This window comes from Eucyclogobius newberryi, unplaced genomic scaffold, assembly GCF_026437365.1.
Source record: "Eucyclogobius newberryi isolate DKJ021-1_F unplaced genomic scaffold, fEucNew1.0.hap1 SCAF_17, whole genome shotgun sequence".
In the NCBI taxonomy this organism is placed as follows: Eukaryota; Metazoa; Chordata; class Actinopteri; order Gobiiformes; family Gobiidae; genus Eucyclogobius; species Eucyclogobius newberryi.
Window position 1 is genome coordinate 31,072,056 of NW_027315801.1, and position 26,885 is coordinate 31,098,940.

Consider the following 26,885-nt stretch of genomic DNA (forward strand, 5'->3'; position numbering starts at 1 on the left):
TGGAGAGCACGGACTCATACAGCAGTGTACACGCTACATTGTTATATAAAAAAATAGCAATTAAGTTATTAGTCTTTTCATTTATTGAAGTAATCAACAAAACAAGTCAGGTAACAAGAAATTTTAGATAAACTCAATTGTTTTAGAAGACTGAAAAAAGGATATTTCAAGCAACATGAATTAAAACAAAATAAAATAACTGGTGTCATGATGCTTACTGTTATTTGTAGCCGTCTCACTTTTCCCTGGGAGTGTTTCATGTTTACACTTTGACTAATAATGACTCTTAAAAAGTAGTACAACACAAATACATTTCAGCAACTAAATAAGCATCAGATCACATTACTGACAAAAGGACCATAAGCAGTATAAAAAGATAAGCTTAGCAGAACATTTTGACAAGTTAAAAGCTTGGTTTATTGTTTCATACATAATTTGACTTGTAAGGTCAGTTGGAAAGCAGGATTGGTATGTTACACATTGTTCTGGTTGTCCATCCCACGGCTACAAAAAAACCCATCCCTAGAACTAAAAACTCACCGTTTGAGCATATCCCAAAAAATTAAAAGTTACAACGAATATCTAAAGGTTACATGATGTGTCACTACAGAATAAGTGGGAAATACAGAAGATATATATAAAAAAAATTAAAATAATGCAGAGATGCCAGTGTTAAGAGGGCCTGTCCTATTCATTTGGATTTGGGTTGGCATCTGGATACTGGGAGAGGTCAAATGTCAACACTTTGCTGATGACACAATCTCCTTGCTGCAAATATAAAACAAAAAAAATACACAATTTGTCATTTGCTATTATTGTTTACATCTATTGACTCGATCGTTGAAATGATTAAGAAACAAACCTCAGGGTAAACGCCAATCAATGAATCAGCCTTTGTGTAAAACTCTTCCTTCAAAGAAATGACAATTGCTTGGAAGTTTTGTACCGACTGGTCTTTGATGTAATTGGCCACCTAGACACAACAGAGGAAACGGATTGAACAGCAGCTTATTACACAGAAATCGCAAATGCCGTCTTACCTTTCCGATATTTGTGTTGTCTAAAGCCGCATCGATCTCATCCAGGACGAAGAACGGTGCAGGTTTGTAGCTGTATATATAAAAGGAAAATGTGTGTCGAATACAGTAGCAGTGTGTTCATTCAGTCTTTTAAAGGTCATTGTGATTTACCTGTGAATGGCAAACAGCAGAGCCAGAGCGGCGACAGTCTTCTCGCCTCCAGACAAGTTATCCATGGGTCTGAATCGCTTTCCTGGAGCTACACAATTGTAATTGATGCCATCCAAATACGGTTCTTCAGGGTTCTCCGGGCCAAGGAAAGCCTTTGAGAAATGAAAGATGAAACGTTAAAAGTTGTTGTCTGTTAATATTCTTCTTATACTACTTAACTTATAAAGGCAAACCTGGGCGCTGCTGTTGCGTGAAAGGGACTTGTAAATCTCGTCAATATTTGTGGCCACAGATTCAAAGCAGGTATTGAAACGATCAAACCGTTCCTTCTTGATCTGCTCGAAAGCTTGTTTGGCCTTCTTGGCCCTTTTACGAGCCGCCTCAAACTCTACAGATGAATACACAAATGTATCAATACTTGACCCTTAACAAACAAGTATCATGTTTCCTTTACTCACCATCACTGGTTTCTTGAAACTTGTCTCTCACGCTCTCTAGTTTCTCCATGGCTTTCATGTTGGGAGCACTGATCCTCTGAAGGATGCTTTGCTGCTCATTCAAACGCTGCTGAAGTGTGTTCGTCTCCCCTTTGATTTCGTCTTCGCAAAGAGCATCCTGTAACAAGAGAATGAAGATTAAGATTATTTGCCCTTTTTATCTTTGAATTAGGAATCAGGAAGTTTATGCCAGTCCTGAGAAACAAACCTTGAGGTCTTCAGACAAGTGACTGTAGTCTATTTCAATTAGAGCCTCTTTTGCAGAAAGGTTGCCTGAAGCCCTCTGACTGCTGGACTCCTCATTCTGAGAACTGCCCTAAAAAGAACAAAGGAAACAAGTCTGTTTCAAGCATGGGGACTGGACATAACTTATTAGTAGGTTTATCCTGTGTACCTCTCCCTGACTGATATCATCCATTGTTCCTGATCGAAGTGGCAGCCTGATGTCCTGCATTTTACAGGCTTGTAACAAGTTGTGTCGGTCACTGCGCTTCTGCTCTAGTTTGGTCTCAATAGCGGTCACCTCTTTTTGGAGCTGTGTCAACTCTCTGGAATGAACACAGAGTAGGACAATGAGCAACGTGATATAGAACAGAACATAGAGTCATTTCTACGTGAAAGCACGGACTTGTTGGCGCCACCCAGTTTTTTGCGAATCTCCTCCATTTCGTGGTTTTTATCGTTCACTTCAGATTTCTTTGTGAGATGCTGGTTTTTCAGGTCCTGCAGCTGGGCCATTGTTTCATCGATGATTTTCATGTGTCTGTGCTCCTCCTAGAGAAACACAACAGGAACAGGTTTGACTCAAAGGTTTTGTCAAATATTGCATTTTTTTATATTAATAATTTTGTTGTTGTCGTTACCTTTTTGAGTCGTTCAATTTCATTCTCATCTTTTTTGACAGTTTGCTCCCACATCATCACCTTCTCCTGGTCCTCCTTCAGCTGATTCTTCTCGTAGTCCACCTGAATCCCCAGACGGGTCTTCTGAGTTTCAAACTCGAGGCTGAAAAAGATTTATAATGAAATAAATAGGCAATAGAATGTGATGTGCACTAGAACTACCACTCACCGCTTCTTTGCTATTTCATTTTGTCTCTTGACCTTCTCCTCTTCAAACTCTCTTATGTTTCTCACTCCAATCTCTTTACAGAACTCTATAAACACCTCATCTTCCACCTAAGGCACAAAACGCTGGTGGTAAAATGTGTTTTTAAATTTCCTAAAGCAACACTTTCCGTAATCTCACCAGATTCATCCGATCCCTCAAGTCAGTGATCTCTTTTTCACGTGACTGGATGATCCTCTTAATGTCGTTAATGCGAGGACCAAAGTTTGCCAGCTCGCTCTCAAGCTTCGATTTTTCCTGCAACACACAAAAGATTTCAGCTCTTCAGCACATTAACACAGAAGACAATACAAGTCTAAAAATGCTGTTGAAGTTGATCTGACAGGAGTGCTACGTGAATATATACCAGCACAAATATGTCCTTTTACTCTTCAGACTTAAGATTCAAAAATGTAAAAAAAATGAGGCAATCAAAAAGGTCTTTATTTAAAAACCTTTGTTACCACATGGCAAATGTCATTGACAATGTCAACACGTTCTGCCCTTTTAACTCAGCTTAGTTGTTTGTGTGGATTTACCTGCATGTTGAGGGACAGATGGCGGGTTTTGGTTTGCTCCAAGTCGCTCTGGGAGTACTTTAGTCTCATTTGTAAACCGTGGGCCTGAGACTGAACCTGCCGCAGCTCGGCTTCTTTCCTTTTGGCTTTCATTTGCTCCTATAAATGACGACCACCATGATTATTTAAAACTTCTGTCATTGAGTAAATCGTCAACAGAGGGAAAGAAAAAAATAACTTTCACACGTACCTTGAGCTCCTCAGTCAGTTTTTCCTTCTTCTCCTTCAGCTTGTCCACCGCTTTCTCGTCCCAACGTCGAGCCTTTGCCTTCAGGTCGCTGGCTCCTCCAGAGATGACACCTGACTTCTGGAAAAGGGTACCATCCAGGGCTACAGTCTAAAGGGAAAAGATCAAGACCAAACATGAACCATAGCTTCAACCTTTTTTCAACCTTTAAAACCATTGTTAGATGCACACCTTGTGTCTGTAGGGCCCTCCAAAAGCGATTCTCCGTGCGTCTTCTACATTGTCACAGACTAGGGCGTTACCACAGGCGTACTGCAGGGCTTTTTTAATGTGAGGGGGCTCATAGCGAATAACATCAATCACCAGCTTAGCTCCACGTAGTTCTCTCAGTTTCTCATCTGTGGGCTTAACCTTTTAGAAGACACATATATTTAGCCTCCAAATGTGATATTATGTAGAGCTAGTAGGCCATCAATAATAAGTCTTAAATGTTGCAGTAGAGGTACTTACCTCTAGGTAATCAAGTGGGAGGAAGGTCTCAGGCTCTCCTCTCTGCTCCTTGATGTACTGAATACAGTCTCTGCCAGTTTTTTCAGAGTCAACAATGATGGCATCCATATTCTTTCCCAACACCTTGGTGACAGCAATCTGATACTTCTTCTGAGTTGGCTGGCACAAGTCAATCAGACGTCCGTACTAGCAAAGAATGAACAGTTAAATTCTGTAGTTTACACAATGTAAGTTTGACGCGCAACTATAACAGATTTATATTTACCACAGAGCCAGGGTAGAGTCTTTTAATACTCTCCATGATCTCAGCCTTGCGCTGCTGTCTGCTGTTCTCCTGCCTGTCGATCCTGGCGTCTCCCAGTTGCTCCATTACCTACAGCAAAATGCAAGGTTTCAAACTTGTCATATACTGACATATAATGCTTTGGACAAATGTATAATCATTAAGTTATAGACTTTAAAAAGCAGCTAATGTTATTCATACTTAGATTTTATATTGATAGGGAAAATCCACTAGTGTACCAATGTTGGATCGTTAATGCATCCGGATCCCGTACGGAAGGTAAATAAATGTTTCAAGCATTAGATAACCAGTGTTCCACCTCTTTACACTCTCTGGCTACTTTATCTATTCTATAACACGTACAAGTTTAGCAATCAGCTGTAAAAAGGGTCTAATATTTACACTGGAAAGATGGCATCATCTTCAGCCCACTGATAGATCATTAAGTAGCACTTTATGACATTCAATTTATATTGAGTACCTGATTAAGCTCCATGTTGATCTCATCAATCCTCCTCTTGGCCATCTCCACCTCCTCAGTCAGCTCCTCCTCCATACGTTTCTGCTCATCAAGAGACTGCCTGAAAAGCATTGACAAAAGTAAATATCAAATTTAAATTTAAGATTAAAAGAGAATTAAAAGAGAACTAGGTACAGAGCCGGAAATGAATACCTGCTGGTAGTAATATAGTCTTCCAGTTTTTCGATACGTTTTTGGTTTTCTTCAATTTCACGGATCTTCTGTTTGATTTTGGCCTTAATTACAAATAAAGTACATTACAGTCCAATCAATGTCAATACCTTACAATTGTACAAATCTATGTATTAATTTCTACCTCTGTTTCCACTTTCTTTCTCTCTTCTAAATCAAGGCGGTCCTGGTCCGCCTTTTGGTCACGGTTAAACTTTTCCAATTCTTGAGCCAAGGTCGCTGCACGTTTACTGGCTTCCTCTTTCAGACGATGGTACTGTTTGACCTACAATAAAATAAAATACAAAGTAAGGAAAGTGTAAAAGAAAAATAAAGCACATGTCTTAACATTCCATCCATCCATTTTCTATCGCTTGTTCCCTTTTTGGGGTCACGGGTGACTGGAGCCTATCCCAGTGACTTCGGGCCTTAGGCGGGGTACATCCTGGACAGTGGCCAACTTGTCGCAGTCTTAATATTGATGAACAAAAACAAAAGTCTAACCTGGTTTTCCTCCAGTGTCAAATCTTGCCCCTGGCTTTGAGCCTCCTCCTCCATCCGCTCCTCAAAGTCTTGCTTTGCTAGTTCAACTGCTTTCATCTCTTTATCCAGCTCGTCCATATCTCCTTTACGCTTTTTGTACATCTTCTGGGCGTTTTGTAAAGATTTCCGGGCTGCTTCAAGCTTCTTGATTTTGTGTGATGTGTTTTCTTTAGCTTTAATGTACTGCGGCCTCTTTTGGTTCAGCTCTGAGTCCTTCTCCCTATGAGCAAAATGTGAGAATGTCAAAATGTGAAAATGCACACTTAACATTAGCCAAACAAAACTTACTTGATTTCCTTCTCAATAGTTTGCTGCTCCCTCATTAGCCTGCCCAGTTCTTTTTTCTTCTCCTTCAACTCCTCTTCAACATGGTCCATTCTTTTGCGGTCCTTATCTATCTCCTTGTTGCGTTGACCAAGTTCTTTGTTGAGTTTCTCAATCTCTGTCTCATTGTGATACAATTTAAAAAGCTGCAGCTGGACACTGGCCCTGGCAACTTCATCTTTCAGACGTTGGTAACGTTCAGCCTGATCATGCAAAACACGTTGACGTATGAGATTTTATATTATATTATGAAAATTTGCTAAGAAAAACATGTATTAAATAGGAATTCATCAATGATTAATACGGAGGGTACAAACGCACGCACCTCTTCCTTTTCTTGTTTGGCCTCTTTGCGCTCAGCAGCAATGTTTTTCTTTCGATGGTAATTAAATTGTGTGTCTTCCTCTGCTTTCACCATTTCCTTCTTCCTCCGGTCGTATTCCTGTGCCAGTTCTCCAGAGCGAGAGATCTCCTCAAACAAAGCTGTTCGCTCCTTAGGGTTTTTCATTGCAATGGATTCAACAGCTCCCTAACAATGAGAAGAAAAAAGCTACTAAAGGAATTGTCATTTATACCTGCAAAACTTTTCATTGGAATATGACCAAATCTCTAAGTCATCAAATGAATGGATACATTGCATTATGAATTACAATGTGGTTATGAATACAATGGAAATTCTTGACTGGTGTCTTCTTTATTGTAGCACTGGATGTCTAAGAAGAATTTTACAGTATTGTATATTTTTGAGAATGTAGAATCAACCCTACCTGAAAAACAAGGAAATTCCTAGCTTTGATCAGGATGCCAAGTTTTTCCAGCTCTTCACTGTATTCAGGGAGGCCAACCACTTTGTTGTTGATGCGATACTCAGAGGAAGATCCTGTAAACATCAGAGAACACACTGTGATAACAGATCATAGATGGAGATGAAACCCATAACTCATCAAAATAGGCAAGCCAGGAGGGGGGCATTAACATTAGAGAGACTGAGAAGATCTTTCTGCACTACATGTGCATATCTGTATATCTGTACCACTGTAAATTTGTGTACATATTAAGCCTATTTTGTATTATTTGAATTATTATTTTATATCCAATAGCTTATTGTTATTCTTATCCCATAGTAAATTTAAATTGTTCCTCTTTTGACTTATTCACTGTTTTAATTGTTTTATGTTGCACCAAATCGCCAAGACAAGTTCCTATGTTTGTGAATTTTGTTCATTGACTGGCAATAAACCCTTTCTGGTTCTGAAGTATGAACTGACAAACTAATAGAAAATGTTATACATTTCATGTTAGAAGAGGTCTAAACTACAAGTGCAACAAGTTTTATTTAATATAAGAACAGACAGGACATTTAATTATTAACTAAGAATTGCATATTTTTAACTTGACAATGGAGCCAACTTAAATTGAGATTTTGTTTTGATGGCAATATGTTGTTGTTGTTGTTGTTGTTGTTGTTTTATGGCGGTTGGCATCCGAGTGTTGCATTACCGCCAGACTTTATTCCTCAGACTTTTCGTAGTCCTCAGACTCTGTCGTTCTTTTTTGGTGTTTTGAGCAACCCTAGTTATAAGAGAACACCTACCAATGATAGCTCGTGTGAAAGAGCGCTCCTCTCCATTATCCTCCTGATACACCATGCCGACAAAGGCTCTGTTGGCAGCTGGTTTTCCTACAGGTGCTCCATGGATAAGATCCTTAAGGGTTTTGACTCGCAAGTTGCTGGTCTTCTCAGCCAAAACAAAGCTGATGGCATCCATAAGATTGGACTTTCCTAAAAACATACAATACAGTTAATGCGCACTGAGCTTCAGATAAATATTATGGTCGTTGCTGATGCATTGCAGAAAACATTGATATGTTCAAATCAAAATCGTATACATAGCATCAAGAACATTTGCAGAAATATTTAGTTAAGCGCCAATGAAAATTAGTCCATGAGACAAACATTGTTAAATTTAAAACTTCAGCATAAATTGTGCGCAACATGCTGCACTTACAGTCAGCGGTAGCTTTTAGCATTAGCCACAGCTAACACAATGTGAAGAAAAATCTGACAACATACCAGATCCATTGGGTCCGATGATCGCTGTGAACTTATGGAAGGGTCCGATGATCTGTCTACCCTTGTATGATTTGAAGTTCTCAATTTCTATAAGCTTTAGGTACCCCATATTGCTTATGTATTGGTTTTCATAGAAGGTGTGTACCAATTTTGGTCTCTTTTTAGCTAGCGTTAACGCTAACGATGTATTCCAAACCTATTCCCCTCAAAGATGCATGCACGTTTGTGTCGATCAATCTATCTTTTAAACGTTTTGCAGAGTAACGGCAAAACCATTATGCAAACTGCATATCAGCTTAAATTATTTAGATGTTTTCCTTCAGAAGTGATAAAATAGCGGTACTTCAATGCAAAAACAAAGCGCCATTTTACAGACCTTCCGGAAGTGAGTCGTGGGCGCGAGCAACGTAATCTCATATTCTATCGCGAGATCACAATGCTTAAACGACGGATATATTTTTTGTTGGTTTTCTTTGTTTTTATGTTTGTTTTAACATGTTTTTGTATCAATTTTATGTGTAAATATTTGATGTTTCAGCGTCATTGTGTCAACTTTGCGTCCGTCCCACGCATTTTATTTTATAAAGTGTAATATTCGTTGTCATAGTAACAAATAAACAATCTAATGTTACACACTTAGTAGATGAGCAGAACTGGTGATCTGTCCGAAGGTAAGTCGTTAATGTTTCTTGCTTATTATATATAAAACGGCTGAATATGCATAATTTCTCTAGTTGACATATTTCCTGCTGAGTTCAACAAGCTGAGAAATGTAATTGGTTTCAGCTTCCTGATTGGCAACGTGTGGAGGACTTTTCACCATTGGAAAAAGATACAATATTATGTTTTCAATTGTTGATTGTTATGGTAACGGTCCTAATTTTTCATCACTCTGAAACTCCTGGACATACTTTATAACAGATAATAAGAACACACTATTCATTCAAGTTACCTGAAGATGTGCTATTATGTTTCAGGTTAATATGTACAAAGTGGATTTGCCTGTGGACCAGTCCACACGGAATGCTGTGGAGAGATGCAAAGCAGTAGAATCTGCACGAAAGGAGCGCATCTTCAACCCCCGACTCCGAGTGATGGGCCTAGACCTCCAGGCTCTGCAACAGCAAGTGCAGGACAGAAAACACCAGCAACACTTGGAGAGACAACGAGACAAGGCTTATGGTAAGAAAGCCTTGTATTTTAAAACCCAAACATCATCCCTTAGTTCTGATTTAGTCCCAGTTGGACCTGGCACAGTCCAATTTAGTCCCAGTTAGACCTGGTATAGAGTGATTTAGTCCCAGTTAGACCTGGTATAGAGTGATTTAGTCCCAGTTAGACCTGGTATAGAGTGATTTAGTCCCAGTTAGACCTGGTATAGAGTGATTTAGTCCAAGTTAGACCTGGTATAGAGTGATTTAGTCCCAGTTAGACCTAGTATAGAGTGATTTAGTCCCAGTTAGACCTGGTATAGAGTTATTTAGTCCCAGTTAGACCTGGTATGGAGTTATTTAGTCCCAGTTAGACCTGGTATAGAGTTATTTAGTCCCAGTTAGACCCGGTATAGAGTTATTTAGTCCTAGTTAGACCTGGTATAGAGTTATTTAGTCCCAGTTAGACCTGGTATTGAGGGATTTAGTCCCAGTTAGACCTGGTATAGAGTGATTTAGTCCAAGTTAGACCTGGTGTATTCTAGAATTGTACATTTTGACTCTAGTTTAGAACAGATCGGCCTAAAGTTGGATTCTTATTTTTATTTTTTCAATTGTTACTGTTAATTCTATATTTTATTATTTCTTTTACAGGGAGGGCTCTGCACACATGTAACCAGAGTAATAAGCGCTTTAGGAATCCGATTTATTGATGGATCCGATTTATTGGGTACAACATTTCGGTTTGTAGACCTTCATCAGGTATAAACACTGTATATAAAAACATACCTGATGAAGGTCTACTGACTGAAACGTTGTACTCAATAAATCAGATCTGGAGTGAGACAGTGTCTGGGATTTTTTCTTTCCTAAAGCTACATTTTATATCAATGAAGTAAAACGTCAAAATATTTTGTGCTTTACCTGTTTGAAATTCAGCTGCCACAGACCCCAAGTGATACGTTTTTTTTTCAATGGCTCTCAAGTACTTCACACCATGAAGTACTGTCTCCAAAAATATTAGGCCTTCTGAGTACCACCAAATCCAAACCAGGTCTATAACCGGATTATTCTTGGTCTAAATTAAGACTACATAATTAATATACTAATTCGAAAGAACTATTCCAAAGGAGGACAAAATGTGAATTAAACTGAATTTAAAAAATGCCCACACCTGAAAGAGTTCACGTCCCATAGTTTGAAAACAACTGCAATAGATCAAATGTGTTTCTAGCGTTTGACCATTTCACATGTTTTGTCAGATTTTCTCAGACTGAACCAAGATGAAGCCCTTGTGCAGCAGGACAACAATGAAAAACAGCGTCACGCAGATTTGCAGTCAGATTTGACCAAGTTCTGGTCCACGTTCCAGCGCGTGGAGGACTCCCGTGATGTAGGTCCCCACAGTGACCTGAAGGGGGCGGTAACGCTCTCGGTTCCAGAGAGTGAGCTGGGGCCCGCCAGTATGCAAATATTTGAGGTAGGGGTCATGAGCCAGAGGACCAGTCAAATTTTAAACAGTGGAATCATGTTTTAAATGTAATAAAAAGAGATTTGTTCACTTTTACCCAAAGCATGAACAGAAAACAAAAAGCAGATTGTCTTAAATACATAATGATACTGTTCTGAATCTTCATATTTAGTCAATGTTATCTGCACAGGGAGAAGACCAAGGAGCAGAAGTTAGAAGGAAAGAACAAATGAAAATTACAGAAAGAAATTTGCGCACACAAAAGGAAGACAATGAGCGGAGACGAATGGCAGAGCAGCACAAAGGTGAGGAACAAACGCACTGTGACTATGAGCTAATATGTTGTACAGTACAGTGGCTCTAAATCACACACATGCTTCAGGCTTTGGTGCACAAACAATCACACACTCCTACGCACAGCCTTTAGTGCCAGGTGGCTGCTGTGTGTGAGGGAGTCACCCAGAGCCTGGGCAGTAGGAGAGCAGGTCTGAACAGTCTCACTTTATGTGTTACAGACACGCTCACTGGTCTGGGGCTGATGTATGAGGGCCACAGGAGCGCGGAGATGTGTGAGTTAGAGGAGGAGTGCAGAAGAGCGTCCCGCATTGCCCTGGATAACTACAACCATGCTCTGGTACAAAGCACACACACACGGACACACACTAAACACTCCAGGGGGGGCTGTCGCTCCATGGAGTCTTCAGGAGGGATTTTGAAATTAAAATTAGTAATTGAAAATGCTAAGCGGTGCAGGCAGACACATGTGGGACACAGTGACTTGGTTATGAGTTAAAACAACACACTGAAGCAGACAGTTTAACAGCATTGATGTATGTATGACTCTAAAAGCTCTCATTTTCCTCTCATCTCATTTGCCAGGATGCTCTTTGGCAAAGCCTCCTTTGGGATATATCATTGTAACTCCTTCCGGCAGTGCTGTTAAGTGACAGTTGTGTTGATTCTCTTTATAACAACATAACATGCCTCATGCACAGACAATAAAAATGAGGATGGGCTTATATATATGATGAACCACATATAGAGTAGTAATATGATATTAAAGGTACACTGTAAAGTTATTTTATGCTAGTCTCTGTGGCGCGCTCACAGTCAGAATGCATCTTTATTATATGTTTTTCCAGCAATAAAAACACCTGTAATGAAATAAATGCATCATAGATACGTTTAAAGCCAATAGTGGAATGATCCGGGCAAATCAATAACATCTCCTTGGAGACAAGAAGCTGGCGGATCCCCACCAGAAAAGTTCCATAGCGCACCTGAATGTTCATGTTCCCCACAGGCCACAGAGCAGGCTGAAAGAAAGAGAGAAGAGCACAGACGAGAGGAGAGGATGAATCTAGCAGAGATGTGGCACACAGCGACGTCTGACATGATGATGGAGTGTGCAGAGGCAGCAGAGCGGCGGCCGAGAGGAGGCAGGCCGCCTGGGGTCCTGACTGACAGGTGGAAAGGGATGAGCCCCGCACAGCTCAGTGCCATCCACAAAGAGAGAGAGGCACAGTGTGAAGAGAAGCAGGTGAGGTCCTGGGAATAATTCAAGTCACATTCTGCAGCAGTGTGGAAAAGCACTATCAATCAGGGCCATTCAAAGGTGTGCTAGACCACGGCTCGTGCTCTTTCTCTGCAAATCAAAAGCATTCATTGTTCACTAAATGTTTACCAAAGCAAACAAATCAATTCTCAAACAATTTGTCTTCATATTTTTAGAAACAACAAGACAAAGAAAGAGGTTTGCGTGCATCTTTTGGCCTGCAGCTGCTGAGGTCTTCACATGCAGCAGAGGAAGAGGAGCAGAGAGAGGCAGAGCTGATGAGACAAAAGAGAGTGGAGATGGACTTGAACAACAGGCTGCTGGCCAAAGAGCAGCAGACACAGTAAGCACTCAGTAATGAGGCTCAGCTACAGTATTTTACTTTTACTGATTGTGTTTTTCTGTTCCCTAGGCAGGAGTATTTGGACAAAATCCTTTATACCAACAAACCAACAAAAGACTACTTTCGCCAGTTCAATACAAGTTCTCGCTGATCTCATCTCACACAATAGACGTTCTGTTCTTGCTTGGCCTTGTGAATAAGCCTCTATGTTCAAATGCAAATGAAAAATGACTTGTCATACGTGACATTTTCCTACATGTCTCCACTCAGCCAAGATCATTATAAATAATACTATAATAGAAAAAGATACTCTTTTGTTGAGATTGTTCCATCTTCTTTATTTTCAGCCATATATCCAGATACAGTGGTTGAGCCATAATAAAGTTACAATTACACAACCCCCAATGTCCACCCTTTCTGTCATCAGAAGATACCATCAATGTGCTGCTAGTGCATTCCACACAGCACAAACAAGCTTGTGTCCACGCTGCAGTGACATTTACGCCGCTCTCCTCTTGAACCCTCGCCCACCTACAATTTCCCATCCCACTCAGACATCATTGTTTAAAACGGTCTGCATCTTTTGAGTTGTGAAGAAGCCCTCCAACAAAACCCGCTCACTTTGAAGTATTCACTATAAAAAGGGAAAAAAACATAGGTTTAAATGCAAAGCCCCCGCATTTCCCCCTCAAAACATGAAAGCAAAAGGGTGAGTGGCAGGCGAGTGAGTATCTGTGTGTTAACTGCTTTCTCATTCAAAGCTAACATTTGCCTGAACACTGACAAACACAGATGTTTAGCAGCAGATAATCAGTAATATTGGCGTATTTTGCATTCATTGCTCCTGTATGAAAATATACTTTACAAAGCTTAAATGTCCTGAGTCTGTTTGTGCAACCTCACCAGGGAGCATATACTGTGTATTCAAGCAACCTGTAGGACATCACAAATACTTCCGTCAAGGGAAAGTGAGGTTGAATGCGATATACTCCCTGTGGTATGCACAAACGGCTAGCTGCATCCCTTCATCTCACAACTGCATCTGACAAAATCTCCACAGATATTCACTGCACTGCAATGCATCGCTAGGTGGTTGTTATGGGCAGGTAGAAATCTTTGTAATGTAACTACGACTATCACTAAATGACAATAATGATGACCTTTTTTCAGAATTTCAAATTTGCAAACATTTACATAGTAACTTGCGTCTGTATTTTAAAGTTATTGTTTTTTTTCTTGTTTTTAACTTTGAACTATTTTTTGCTAAAAAGAGTCAAATGATTTGTCAAAAGGAAATGTTCATAGCATCAGTACAAATAAGCAACATGAAAACTTGCAACATTTTAAATAAAGTTGCTTTTTTTTCTCGCAGATTTTTTCATATCAAATTCATCAAAACAATTGAAGGGTGTATTTACATTCAGTGGCAAACAAAACTGAACTTTCTGGACTTTTGTCTTCTGTATTCAAATACAGCGTCTGCCCATTTCTAACAAGAATACATTCAAACTTCAGCTCACATAAAGCCTGTCTGCAGCGTGCATCGATGGATGATTCAAAACACCACCTGAGAGCGGATGCCACCGTCATCTGCTTCTAAAATACACGAGAACGACTCGAACTAAAGCTTTGAGAAGATGGACAGGTATGGAAAGTGTGTTAAAGACAATAGTGATTTAATACAATGCAGACAGAGACGTACAGAAAGTTACACACAGGTCTCCACATAGTTAACATACATTATCATTTCCAATAGTGCCATTACACTTCTGGGGGGAAGGCAAAAGAGTATAATGACATCAATCTGGTGCTCTATGCAAACTCAGGCACGTGGACGTATGAGGAGCATGTCTACATATTGTAATACTGTTATGGCTAAATAGATACATGTCAATGCAGTATGTACACCAGATGCTCTTAAGCGTTTTCACAGCAAGTTCCCCGTATGCATCCAATATAATAAGAAACTTGTCTTTATCGTGTGTTCCAATGATTAGATTTGATTAAAAAAAATTAAAATGAAACAATAATACAATAGAAAAATAAATAAATACAAACAAATGGCTTGGCAAAGATACACAATCAGTTCATACATAATACAAAATAAATTAAAAAAGCAAAACTACAGCCATGTCTGCTGCTTGTTTCCCCACATTCAGCTCACTGCATTACTGTAGGACCACACCTCGGAGACTTCTGCTCAAATTCTACCTCAAAAGAACCTCCTTTTTCTCCACCGAGCTGCTTGAGACAAAGACATGATAATGAAAAGACATGATAGAACAAGGAGGGCCAAATGGCATCCTTGAGTGGCTTTAGGTCAGGCTTGTAAATTACATTGTCCGCTACTCTGGACACTCCTTTGGTCAAAATAGTCCAGTCCCTTAGAGTACATCCCCGGGGCATCTTAGTAATCGCTAAAATTGATTGTGTGTTAGTCGCCAATCTCTGCAGGGAAACGTATGGGCGCATATGTGTTGACATGTTTTGGTCTAATGGTTTGTCGCGTTTCGGTTTTGGGACGGGGCCTAATCGAGGATGGTGACTGCGTTGTTGAGGCTGTCGTTGGTAGGTTGGAGGTTGGTGTCCGGTGCGTCGCTGGGCCGGCTAAACTGGCTCCCCAACGACTCGTCCAGATTGAGCTCCGTGGTGATGGCGCTGCTGCCGTTGAAGTCCAAGTAGTCCTGACTGCACAGTTTGCTCTCCTCGCATAAGGAGGCCTGGCTGGCTGTGCGCTTCTCCTCCAGATCACTACATAGGATGAGTGGATTAGTATTGTATTGTTATGCAGTTCCCTCAACATAAACCAATATTAGCGATTTCGGTGGTTCTCAAACCTTGCATGGGAACAAATTGACAAATGCTAGGTAAAGTATGGGAAAAGTATAGTACAAGAAGAGATGAAACCAGCAATGTTTGGCGAAAGAGGCACTGAAGATGAGACAGGAGGCAGAGCTGTTGAAGTTCCTTGAGAGTGATGAGGATGGATTGTTCAGAGAGTCAAAGAGGCCAGACGGAGATGGAGACGTGCACAGAGGAGGACCAAAATGGCGGTGAAAGAAGACATGAAGTTTAGATAATGAGGAAAAGAAGTTGAAGAGAGGCTTAGAAGGAGGCAGATGATTCACTGAAAGAAAGAGACGTGAAGAGAATATTTGTAAAATGAATAACATCCGATCCTCAAATTGAGAACCACATTGTTATTAGTTATGTTTCTTTAATTGAAAGTGTGAGTAGGCATTTGCAAGGGTTATAAAATCAATAGGTTTTGGATTGCAAGTCACATAACAGCATACCTTTCTAGAGATCTGCATAGCAGGAGCAGGCAGAGCAGGGAAGAGGAACAACAAAAGCAACACAAAAGATTAAACCAAACTGTGCTATGGGACTATGGGAAGAGTTAGGATTTGCATAATGACTGGAAATAATTATGTGCGAACGTCTGACAAACCTGTACTCTCCAAACGTCTCATCCTTCATGGGGCGTGCCTCTGAGTCCAGCGGCCCATCCTCTTTATCTTTCACTGTGAAGTAGAGGGATTATTGGAATTCATTATCAGTGAGATCGCCGCCATGTAACTCTCTGAGCCACTGTTTGAGACATCGATAATGACAGCCTGCCATACCGCCAGATAACACTAAGTGACAATGTTATCCTATCGACAAAGATCACTTCTTCCCACCAAATTATGTTGATACAAGCGGGGTCATTCTTACTTGTCCAGAATGTTGTCAAACACTGGTGAAAAATAGTTTCCTGTCAAGGTGTCTGGTTACGTCTGCATGGTATTTTTATTATAGTAAAGTGCAATCTCACTTGATTTTAAAATGAAAGTGGGTGTAGACCAAATACGGATGATGAATATTTAAAACACTGGTTTAGTGGGCGGAAAATTGAGGCCGTCTTATTTTACAGTCTGCTCAAGGAATAATGGTGTTTACTGCAGCACTTTCTTGTAACAACTTGGCTCCTGAGCCTGTACTGCGGTATCAAGGCCAGACAAAAGTGCTCTGAATGTACCAACGAAATAGTGCTATCTGTGTCTTATAGTCACTGTAAGAAAGAAATTAGTAGTTGTAGCAAGAAATAGCAAATAATCCAAAATAGAATCATTGCAAACAGAAAAGAGACTCAATAGGTTGTGTTCCTGTGACATAATATCCTCAAACCGCTATAGTTTCAAACTGAGCTAGAGACAGGCCAGAATTCTATGGTGGATTTGCTTTTAAATGTCAGATTGCAGATTGTTGTTCTAGTTTATGGTTAACAGCTCTGTAAATACTGAGCCTATCCACATGAAACAAAAACTGGCCCAAAGTTTGGCATCTTTTCTGTCACCACAAATAAACAAAAGTGAGATGATCTTTTCACAGTAGTTTCAGAAATCAGTGCCAATATTCAACTCTTAAGGCGTGATTGTTGTGAGTTGAATGAACTTTAAACCATGAGATTACAATTACAGGGTTGTGGAACAAATACCAAACAAATAGTTGATCATAAGTTTGATAGTGGACAAATGAGGGATTATAAGTTTGGTATATTGGTTTTTACAATGAGTTGCTTTCCAACCCTGCACTTACCTGAATACTTCCCTCCTTTGCTTCTCTTGATGAAGCACAGAATCAGCAGTATCAGCAGCAGCAGGGCAAGGGCGCTTACAAGACCAATAAACCAGCCCTCAGTTGGAAAATGCGGCTTCTTCTCCAGCATTGCTGTAGACAACACAATTAAGACACTTTTAGGAAGAAGAGAAAATTATGCACATACGCAACAAAAGGAAAACATAAGCGGATCAACACCATTACACAGGACTGGCACTGTACTCGTCAACCAGCATAAACGACAGGACCCAAACACAAACACAGTGATGGATCGTTTCATGCGGCTAACCCAGCTTCTTTTTATATAAAGTCTTTGAAAGCATTTCACAGACTACGCAGGGAACTGTAAGACACTCTGCTGCAGGCGGCTTTGTATTTAGTGGTGGGAAGCCCAGAGGAGAGCGGCGAGGATGAAAGTGAAAGGGATAAATGGCGTGCTCATCGTACCCGTCCCTTCTGTGTCTAGATCGCTCTCCCAGAAGGTGTTGTTGTTGAAGGAGAGGCGCATGCGGTAATGAGAGCCCGGCGTCAGGCCCTGGAGCTGGTAAAAAGGCAGTGAAGAATCCACCTTCTCGACCTTTTTCCACTCAGAGCCATCTGCAAAGAAGCAAGTCCTTTTGTTTACATGTGAGGCTGTGGGCTGTTTGTGAGGCACATTAGTTTAGATGTACCATTTTTGTTGAGGTATTCAATGTGAAAGCTGACACTGCGATGTCTCTTCTTAGCCACCCAGCTGAAGTTTGCTGAAGATTCTCCCACAGATACACTGATGTTTACAGGAGGGGCTAGAAACAAGAGATCTGTCGTTATCAGAAACAATGATATTTTCTTGCCAAAATCCACTTTCAATAAGCAGTTTAAAAGGCTTTGAGCTTATTATTTTTTAGGCTTTATTGACTGGAAAGTAGAGTGTGAAATGGGGGGTGAGAGAGAAGGGAGGACATGCAGTTGTCTAAGTCAGGGGAAAGATTCAAAAAAATGAAAACGTGATCACAAAATGCAATTGTTCTTTTTAGTTTGGTTTTGGTTTGCTTATGGAACCAAAGAAAATGTCTTTTGTCAAAAATATTACCCAAACAAAACATAAATAAATCACAGTAAAGCTCATCATGATTTAAGCTGTACCTCCTTCCAGTGTTGTAGCCCCGTCTTTCTTGATGGACTCCCCGTCTCCAGCAGAGGTGCATCCCCTAAGGTAAAAGCGGTAGTGGCTGTGGCGGTCCAGGTTTTTCAGCGTCAGGTGGGTCACCGTGGGGTCATCAATGGCCTCTACCAGCATGGGGCTGTCATCCGACTTCACAACTGAACAGAACACAGACACAAAGACATTCAATCAAACTGCAGATCGTTGCAGGACCTATTGTTTACTGACACCCGACTGACTGATGAGCAGCATTAGTAGGCCATGCCACTGACATTTTGAGAGGATATTGATTCTGCCAAGATGTATATTGTGGCATTCACACTTGATAAAAAATCTACAATATTATCTCAATTCAGTAATGAATAACTGTCTGAGAAAAAGAAGAGTTTTGTTAAGGTCTTACTCCGGTGGTATTGCAGTAGATATCCCTTGAGTACCCCGTTTGGCTCTTCTGGAGGGGTCCAGCGGAGAGTCATCTCTGTTTCTGAAGGGCTGTCCAGTGTTAGAGATTTTGGAGGCCCAGGGACTTAAAGAAAAAAAAAAGTATAGATATATTAAATCATATATAGCAAAAGTCTGCACAAAGCAATTATATCCAATAAGTATATCTATTGTGGGTGCTGAGGTCCTGATTGTCAATGGTGTTACTCGTGCACTTGTCAGATGAGCAATAACTCCCACGTACTCCGGTGTAAAAATCGTTCACTCACAAAATTGAATCCACAGGTTGAACAAAAATTACAGGAGAAATCAAAAGCTGGCTATTCTCAAAAACAAAATGCTACGGTAAGAAAACCATATGGCTCAGTTTGCGTGTGTACCTGGCCACGCCCCCTGAGCGCTGTCTCTTTTAAAGCGACGGGAACCCAACCACACAACAACAACAACAACCACACCAGGACAGGCAAATTACCACAAATAAACTTTACAAATAAAACAAATGTAATCGAATAATCTAAACAACCAAAAATATTCATTCGTAAAGACATAAACTTAAGATTTCCATATGAACACATATATATATAACTAAACTTGGCTCCCACATCTATGATGAACATTGAGATAACAATACAATGTAATATATTGGAGGTTTGATGTATTTTAAATCTACTTAATTCTACTTGTAGGAAGAACTTATTGAATAATTTAAAAAAGACAGGGCTAAACCATAATTCATTGACAAATAATCTTTAATGCAATTGCTTTTTTGTATCCCAGATGTTGTATTTACTGATTCTTCCACCTCCATGTTCACTGATATCTCATTTATGTTTAGTTATCTCTTTCCTGACGACACTTTTTGTCCTGTTGTTCTCCTCACCTCCCTCGTCCGTGCTGAAGGACAGGGTCTCAGAGGGGGGTCCCTCGCCCTTGCTGTTGAACACAGTCGCTGCCAGCTCATAATGAGAGTATGGCCTTAGGTCATTGATCACTTTCTTCTCTTCGTTGGCTCCGGTCTCCACAACCCATGTGGCCTCTGGCTCTCTGGACCTGCGGCTGTGGTGGTGAGCCCTCGAGCCTTTCCAGGTCAAATGGATCTGGGGGCAAAACACGCAAATAATTGCAGATTTTTGCTATTATTCAATTATGTATGTCAAATTAAATGTTCCATCACTCAACAATGAAAGACCACATTACCTAAAAAAAAGTAAAATGACTCAGAACTATTGTCACATCTCAAACACAAAAGGAGCAGCATTTGACCTAATTAAAATATATTTTGCTTAAATCTTGCTCTAATGATAAAGGATGTTTCATAAATCAACATAAATGGTTTGTACATCTTACTCTTCTGGGTCAAACATTCCATGTTAAAATACAAAATGTACAAAATAATGGAAAAAAAAGAATATTTGAATTTATGTTGTAGGTCAAGTACTTTGATCCATGATACTCAAAGTCACTTGTCACTTGTATGGCATGCATGTAAGATGATTATTTTCCACATGAACACAAGAACAAAGATGAACTGAGAGTGTGACTAGAATATAGCTTTGAAGATAACACCATCTTAAATAAAGGATCCTATATTTCACAACCTTGAAACTTGTGAATGCTGTGAAGCTTCTGCCTGGCTGTCTTTGTTTTATGTATGAGGACAGTGGGGACATACTGTACCTTGTATCCCAGCAGGTGCCCTCTCACGGTATTTTTTTCCACTGGTGCCCAGGTTACTCTGATGGCTGTGCTGTTCACAAGCGCAACACCCACAACCACAGGCGCCTCCAGTGGGACTAAAGACAAACGGACAATTTACAATAAATTATATGTACACAGTTTGAGTTTTAAAAAGTGAAAGTCACAATAACAAAGAGTGATGAGTAATTATTTATGAAAAAAAACAAATTTGTGATGCCAGTGGCCAAATTCCAACTATCAAATACAAAAGTAAAAACAGAAGTAAGCAGCAATGGTAAAGTGACAAGTTGTTTTACCGTTCTCTCCTGAGTATCCGATGACCGGGTCAGGCTCTGGGCCTTCTCCCTCCTTATTCACAGCCTGCACTTTGATCTCAAAAGCAGAGAAGTTTCCAATGTCGTGGAGAATGAGCGGTGGGGATGTGGTGTAGTTGGTGTTCCAGTTGGGACCACTGCCCACCACTCGTCTCCACATCACCCGGTACCGAAAGTCAGGCCCGTTAAAGTCACGTTTGTCCATTTCCTAAAACAAAGAAGCAATTAAGGAAAGGCAAGTTTATTTGTAGAACACAATTTGTACACAGGGCAATTCCAAGTGCCTCACACAACAGTAAAAACGTAATTAAAATCACAAAACAGATAAAGACATAAAAGAGAAGAGTGCAAATAAAATCCTTTCAGTCATATGCACAGCTAAACAAAATCGTTTTCATCGATTTGAACATTGTCAGAGTAGAAGCCTGTCTCACATCTTCAGGAAGAGGGTGTCACTAACATGTCCGAGATGTACTTTGGTCCTAGGCCATGGGGGGACTTGTACACAAGAATATGTAGAATACACTGCTGATGTGCTATTCTTTAATATTATATTTTATTTAGAGTTATTATCATTTAATATATTATGTTATTCTGAACTTAACAAGATTTATTTCTCTTAATAAAAAAAAAAAAAAACTCTTGATTTTAAGAGTGTGGGGCATTTTATTGTTCTATAAATAGCTGTTTTGACATTAACAAATATTTTATGCATTTAGGATGTTGGTCTGTTAAATTATTTAGGGACAGTTTGTACCTCCCATGTGATGACTAAAGTATCCGGGTCTGTAGAATCGCTTCTTACATCTTCTGGGTTTTTATGTGGACCTGCAACAGCACAAATGATTATATCACAGCTTCTCAACAATAAATCATCCACAGAAATGTAAAGTGCTATTTTTCAAACCTTCGGCTAAGGTGTCATAACTGTCACTGGGTTTACTGGGTGCACTTCTTCCCACTTCATTAACGGCACTAACACGGAAACGATAAGACATGTACGGCCAGAGCAACACACGGGTGTTTTGTTTGGTTCCTCCAACTCTTTTCATCTCCTCCCATTCACCTTTTTCTTCTTGGTCCTCAAACTCAACAATGTACTCTGCCAAGATGCACAACCAGGCACGAATCAAAGTAATGTATTTGTGAAAGAATAATGTATTTTCTGGTTAAAAACTGATATGACATAAAGGAGAACTTCGGTAACCCACCTATAACAGGGCTATTGTGTTCATCTCCGGCGGTCCAGCTGAGAGTCACAAAAGGGTCTTTTGTATGTGTAATCTGTAGGTGAGTTGGTGGGTCTGGGCGATCTGAGTGGGACATCATTTTATTAATCTGAATTATCTTCATATGACAAACGCAGTAATTCTAATAATAATAATAATATACTTACCGTATAAAGTGAGGGTGCCACTAGCTTCGGCCATATCCAAATCAGTGATGACCTGACAGGTGTACACGCCTTCATCAACTTGTTGCACATTGGAAATAATCAAATCTGACCCCTCAAAAGTGTATCTAAAGAGGAGGAAAATAATTAGGAATAGTTTGTTAAAATCACCACTGTCCTCTTTCTGCGCTAAGGTGTTTTATTTCACCTGTCATCACTGTGCGACTCAAAGATCTTCTGCTCGTTCTTCCTCCACTGAATTAAAGGGGGGCTGAGTTTGGGGTCGACAGAGGAGACACAGCTGAAGGTGGCCGAGTGTCCCGGCTGGACTTTGAGGTTGTGTAGAGGAGACGTCACCACTGTCCTGTCTGGAGGAGGAAGAGATGTACAAAAAATGTAATACGGCGTCCCAGATGGCTATTGTACAAACGGTTGAGTAAAAATGTACTCTACTACTATTACGTTGAAGCAAATGACAAATAGCACATTTTTTGACAAGCATTGAAATTACGATTCAAATTTGTTTTAATAGGATAGGATTATGTTACATTATAGTTTTATGTCGTAATGTAGCCAACACTTACAATACAGGATTATAAAACTAGATACATTAAATGCATATTGTTTTATAGGCTACAATAGGAATCAATAAGAGAATCATTAATGAATCAAACTGATACAAATAATTTACATTGATAAAATATGATTAATTTCCATTACTTGTTCCAGATGTATTTTGTCTTTTTATCTCACTCTGAAGTCCATATGTGCCAATAAGATCTAAAAAACACTATTGCATCTATTTGCTAGTGAAACTTTAAGAACTTTTCTGTAATTTTGTTTCACTTATTCTTCCCAGCCTCACCTAGTGTATTTTAATTGTATTTTTCCAAATTAACACATACATAGCATGTCTCTGTAGCCTTAAAAACTAAAATTCTCCATTGCATTCAATGGGAACAAACCCCAATTATTAACTACCTATGTAAAAATACTTATCCATAAAATATACCTTATGTAAGTATAACCACAGCACGTCTGCAGCACATTTTAAACTGCACACCTCACATTTCACTGCCACAGCTTCTTACTTCTTCTTACTTTCTCTATCTCCTGCTACTTCCTGTCAATCCCCACACAAAACCCTCAAAACAGGAATCCTCCAGACTGTTTTTGTGCACGACTTACTGAGTATATCCAACTGTGCGCTGACTGACATGTTGGTATTCTCCACAGAGCAAGTGTAGAGCCCCTCGTCGTCGTGGGTGACGTTCAAAATCTCAAGCCCCCCGTTGGTGAGCTGGTTGACTCTGGGATCTGACAGCAGGGAGGACGTGCTCTCACCCTCCCTGCAAAAAGGGAAAAAAAAAGCTCAACCAACCTGATAATGACAGTCAGTGTACATTTAAACTGGCACGGATTGTTTTTATTAACATGTCATGTGTTGGATACCTGCCACATTTCAACAGTCACAGCCCAGATGCAGCAGCATTTGGTAGTTAATTTATTCATAACAAGAGCTACCTACGCATTATCACTTCTGTTGCATTTGTTAGGGGGAAATCAGCCAGACAATAGGCATTCAAAACAAAGCAGGAATGGAGCATACCAAGTGACTTTAGGTTTAGGAGATCCAAAGGTGTCGCAGTCAAGTGATGCCTTCTGACCCTCCACAAACTCATATGAAACGCTGTCTTTCGTGAGGATTTGTGGCTCCAGCTCTGAAACAACAATCACAAGAGAATGAAGCAAAGAAATATCAAATAGGTGCATTGTTTAAACAAATTAAAACTTCAAAAATAAACGCACCGATGACATAGACATTGGTGTTGGTGAGAACATTCCCATGCTTGTTGGAGGCTTGGCACTGGTAGATTGCGGTGTCTCCATATTGGACATCCATAAGAGTCAGAGATCCACCAGCTGAAACACGTCGGGGATCCTTGTCGATGGCTAGAAAAATAAAGCAATTAAAATGTCAAACTGAGAGTGAACAACATTGTGATACAACCAACGTTCATAAATATAAGGAGCAACACGTATACCTGACAGAGGAGTCCCATTGATAGTCCAGTTGATGGTTGGCGTGGGAATACCATCTGCCTGACAGTCCAGTTTCACCGTTTCACCTGGTGCGTACAGCTGACTCAAGGGCTCCTTTATCCAATATGGCGCCGCTATGACAAACGATCATTTATACTGAGCCCTTAAAACACTGGTGAATCACTGGTGAATGTGCAAGTTACCTTCCACAGAGACGGTGAAAGTGTGCACTATTTTCCCTTGCGTGTTCTCAGCGATGCACTGGTACTCTCCATTGTCGCTCTCTGAGATATTGGTGAAGCGAAAGCGACGGTCGAACATCTCGATGGCGGTGCGGGACTCAGACAGATCGCCGTCCTTCCTCAGCCATTTGACTTTGGGCGTCGGGCTGAAAATGGAAAAGAGATTAAGCGAGTGACGGCAAAAAGAGACACACCTGTACTTTAAGATATATTAGAAACCTGGCACAAGACCAGAAGAAACATAATGGATACAGGCTGTTGTGTGGCAAATGGAAGGAAATGGATAAGGATCAGGACCAGATTGATTGAGAGAAGTGGTCTAAGTTGTTTGATGGAAAGACACTCACTATCCTTGGACCAGACACTCCAGCACTAGAGACTGGCCTCTGAGGGCGAGGTACGAGCTGTGGGTTCCCGTAGGCCTCATCATGTGTGGCCTCCTGCTCCGAACGACTGCATTGGCTGTGGAGAGATAAACGTCATGTCAAAATATTGCTTGATTAGGCACCAGTGACTAAAACGCCACACCCTTCTGCGATGCGCTAAGTAAGTAAAATCCTTGTTTTTAGACTTGAAGATCCATCCATCCATCCATCCATTTTCTACCGCTTGTTCCCTTTCGGGGTCGCGGGTGACTGGAGTCTATCCCAGTGACTTCGGGCCTCAGAAAAGTTACATGGTATATGTTTAAGTCTGTTAGAACATCAGCCAACTGCTTGTTTCCACGTAGATGTGTTTGCATTGACTGGAATGCTACATGGTGTGGCATTGAAAAGCATTCATTCTTACTGAGAACGGGCCTGCCTTCTACAGATCTGACTTGTAACTTCGCCTCGTTGGGTGTCTATAGGGAGAGTAGGGCTGGGAGTGACGTTTCCATGGCGACAAGCTGGTGGCAGACCCTTCGCCAGAAAAGTTACAAAGCACACTTGATGACCAATACTTCATCATCATTGTCTTAACTTTATCGGGGAGAGGTTCATGTTCATTATACTACAACACAGCGGCCTCTAAGGTAACTACAATAACCTGTTGTAATCACTTAAGAGATGCTTTTGCCTCTGTCCACTGAGCAGCACACATCAGCGCACAGCCTCAGTGCACGCAGGCCTCATAACATAACGCTCGTCCTCTGACCTCGCCACAGACGCTGGCAGCAACGTCTCAGTGCGAGCCGCTCCTCATTACCACTGGACTCAGAAGCTGCGGCCGCCTGCTGCTTCTGGGACTCTAGAGCTGGACATTGCTTTGCTCCGCACGAGTCACCGCACAAGACTCAAGAGCACATTGGCTGATCTCTGAACATTTTGAGGAGTTTGAGATAGTTGTTTCTCAAAGTTCAGTATTGTGAGTTCAAATCCTGCCCCAGCGTTTTACAGCACATCTCACATTCTCCATTTCACCCTGTCCTCTTCTGTCTAATAAAGCCTACGGGCCACACAATCTAAAAACGATTGTGTGGCCCGTTGTATTTCTGGTCTACTACAGCTGAGCAATTGCTTGTTAAGAGATATAAACACCTTTGTATGGAAAGGGATCAATCACTTCTATAATCAACATAAATTTGCTTTGCACTGAGTAAAAGATTTGGCCATCTAAACTTTTGGCCAATCACCCATTTTTCCGATGAGCTTGTTTATTGATCTTGCTTTGAGTTTGATGTATGAAACTGCCTGCATCACAAACTTAATGCAATTGCAAAGAAAGCTGCTTGTTTTTTTAATGTCGCTGTTACAGAGGAATTCTCTCCTCCAACTCAACTGCAACTTTTGGACACTTGAGGTAAATCGTTAAAGGTGCACTCTGCAGCTTTTATGGTGGAGAGTTCGCCCCACAAGTGTTATTGCTTTGACTGAAATGTTCCTCAGTATGTCGTCAAACTTAAAGGTCAGGTCAGGTCTCATTTCTATAACTTTACACAGAATTCTTACTGACACTGAACGTACAAACAAAACACAAACTTCCGCCGGACCGGACTGCTCATTTTCATGTGTCTTTTTCACAAACTTAATGTGGAAAGTCACATAAAATAAAACATAAAAAGAGGAAGGCCGGCTCACAGTAAGAATGTTAGTGATTTTTAGCATTTAAAACTGAATAAATTAAAGATAGATAAGTTGAATCCTTTACCAGGAAGCATTCCAGGCAAAGCATCCAAAGCAGATGACGCACCAAAGTTAAAACATACACTTTTGATGCTATGACTTGTCATTTGTTTGTTTCCTCTCATTTCACTTCCAATATGCTTTAGCCTCCTGCAGAGTGAATTTGACAGCTCGTTGAACTCACATGGAGTGACTGTCAGCGTGATGGGCTCCTTGGCCAGAATGGTGCGCGTGGCCAGATACTGGACGTTGCAGGTGTAGTCGTTCCTGCTGTCCTCCGCTGTCACGTGGGCAAAGTACAAGTTGCCGTCCGTCCCGAGCATGACGCGTTCACTTAGGGCGATGTGAAGTAGCCCTGGAAGACGTGCGAAAATATATAGGATCAACATTTTCAGAAGG

General features: G+C 40.6%; 3 protein-coding genes across 6 annotated transcripts in view; 1 reads left to right on the forward strand and 2 right to left on the reverse strand.

Annotated features, from left to right (window-relative positions):
- Positions 1-60: 60 nt before the first annotated feature.
- On the reverse strand, positions 61-8,372 carry smc1a (structural maintenance of chromosomes 1A). The gene is made up of 26 exons (XM_072449969.1): positions 7,985-8,372; positions 7,505-7,693; positions 6,678-6,790; positions 6,236-6,439; positions 5,875-6,113; positions 5,548-5,806; positions 5,189-5,329; positions 5,026-5,108; positions 4,834-4,933; positions 4,335-4,442; positions 4,070-4,255; positions 3,791-3,970; positions 3,563-3,709; positions 3,334-3,471; positions 2,936-3,052; positions 2,759-2,865; positions 2,551-2,692; positions 2,316-2,461; positions 2,082-2,235; positions 1,896-2,003; positions 1,649-1,805; positions 1,424-1,578; positions 1,191-1,342; positions 1,041-1,110; positions 863-973; positions 61-768 (listed from the first exon to the last, which is right to left on the reverse strand). The coding sequence occupies exons 1-26, from the start codon at positions 8,091-8,093 to the stop codon at positions 688-690; spliced, it is 3,696 nt and encodes a 1,231-aa protein (XP_072306070.1). The 5' UTR covers positions 8,094-8,372; the 3' UTR covers positions 61-687.
- Positions 8,373-8,572: 200 nt separating this feature from the next.
- On the forward strand, positions 8,573-14,051 carry ribc1 (RIB43A domain with coiled-coils 1). The gene is made up of 8 exons (XM_072449975.1): positions 8,573-8,655; positions 8,962-9,166; positions 10,398-10,615; positions 10,797-10,911; positions 11,122-11,240; positions 11,910-12,146; positions 12,338-12,504; positions 12,574-14,051. Exons 2-8 carry the CDS (start codon positions 8,968-8,970, stop codon positions 12,653-12,655), a joined length of 1,137 nt encoding a protein of 378 aa, XP_072306076.1. The 5' UTR covers positions 8,573-8,655; positions 8,962-8,967; the 3' UTR covers positions 12,656-14,051.
- Positions 14,052-14,163: 112 nt separating this feature from the next.
- Positions 14,164-26,885, reverse strand: part of l1cama (L1 cell adhesion molecule, paralog a) — a 47,963-nt gene continuing 35,241 nt past the window's right edge. For 2 of the 4 annotated variants that reach the window (XM_072449973.1, XM_072449971.1), the window contains 23 exons: positions 26,671-26,841; positions 24,729-24,843; positions 24,343-24,527; positions 24,142-24,273; positions 23,906-24,049; positions 23,706-23,817; positions 23,285-23,445; positions 22,305-22,464; positions 22,100-22,224; positions 21,915-22,016; positions 21,611-21,805; positions 21,461-21,531; positions 20,686-20,911; positions 20,369-20,484; positions 19,572-19,788; positions 18,654-18,776; positions 18,232-18,408; positions 17,778-17,891; positions 17,554-17,703; positions 17,086-17,217; positions 15,956-16,028; positions 15,801-15,812; positions 14,164-15,255 (listed from right to left, as the gene is read on the reverse strand). In XM_072449973.1, the coding sequence (XP_072306074.1) occupies positions 15,033-15,255; positions 15,801-15,812; positions 15,956-16,028; positions 17,086-17,217; positions 17,554-17,703; positions 17,778-17,891; positions 18,232-18,408; positions 18,654-18,776; positions 19,572-19,788; positions 20,369-20,484; positions 20,686-20,911; positions 21,461-21,531; positions 21,611-21,805; positions 21,915-22,016; positions 22,100-22,224; positions 22,305-22,464; positions 23,285-23,445; positions 23,706-23,817; positions 23,906-24,049; positions 24,142-24,273; positions 24,343-24,527; positions 24,729-24,843; positions 26,671-26,841 (3,236 nt within the window). In that variant the 3' untranslated portion in view covers positions 14,164-15,032. Of the gene's footprint in view, positions 15,256-15,283; positions 15,632-15,800; positions 15,813-15,955; positions 16,029-17,085; positions 17,218-17,553; positions 17,704-17,777; positions 17,892-18,231; positions 18,409-18,653; positions 18,777-19,571; positions 19,789-20,368; positions 20,485-20,685; positions 20,912-21,460; positions 21,532-21,610; positions 21,806-21,914; positions 22,017-22,099; positions 22,225-22,304; positions 22,465-23,284; positions 23,446-23,705; positions 23,818-23,905; positions 24,050-24,141; positions 24,274-24,342; positions 24,528-24,728; positions 24,844-26,670; positions 26,842-26,885 lie in introns of those variants that run through there. The other 2 variants (XM_072449972.1, XM_072449974.1) reach the window with 2 other exon arrangements.

Bases quoted from the DNA above. Each gene is read 5' to 3' on its own strand.
- ribc1 (XM_072449975.1), top strand. From the start codon at position 8,968: ATGTACAAAGTGGATTTGCCTGTGGACCAGTCCACACGGAATGCTGTG. The intron at 10,616-10,796 runs GTAGGGGTCATG...TTATCTGCACAG, and splicing joins CCAGTATGCAAATATTTGAG to GGAGAAGACCAAGGAGCAGA. The intron at 10,912-11,121 runs GTGAGGAACAAA...TATGTGTTACAG, and splicing joins AATGGCAGAGCAGCACAAAG to ACACGCTCACTGGTCTGGGG.
- smc1a (XM_072449969.1), bottom strand. From the start codon at position 8,093: ATGGGGTACCTAAAGCTTATAGAAATTGAGAACTTCAAATCATACAAG. The intron at 1,111-1,190 runs GTAAATCACAAT...TTATATATACAG, and splicing joins CTGCTGTTTGCCATTCACAG to CTACAAACCTGCACCGTTCT. The intron at 769-862 runs GTTTGTTTCTTA...TTATATTTGCAG, and splicing joins TGATTGGCGTTTACCCTGAG to CAAGGAGATTGTGTCATCAG.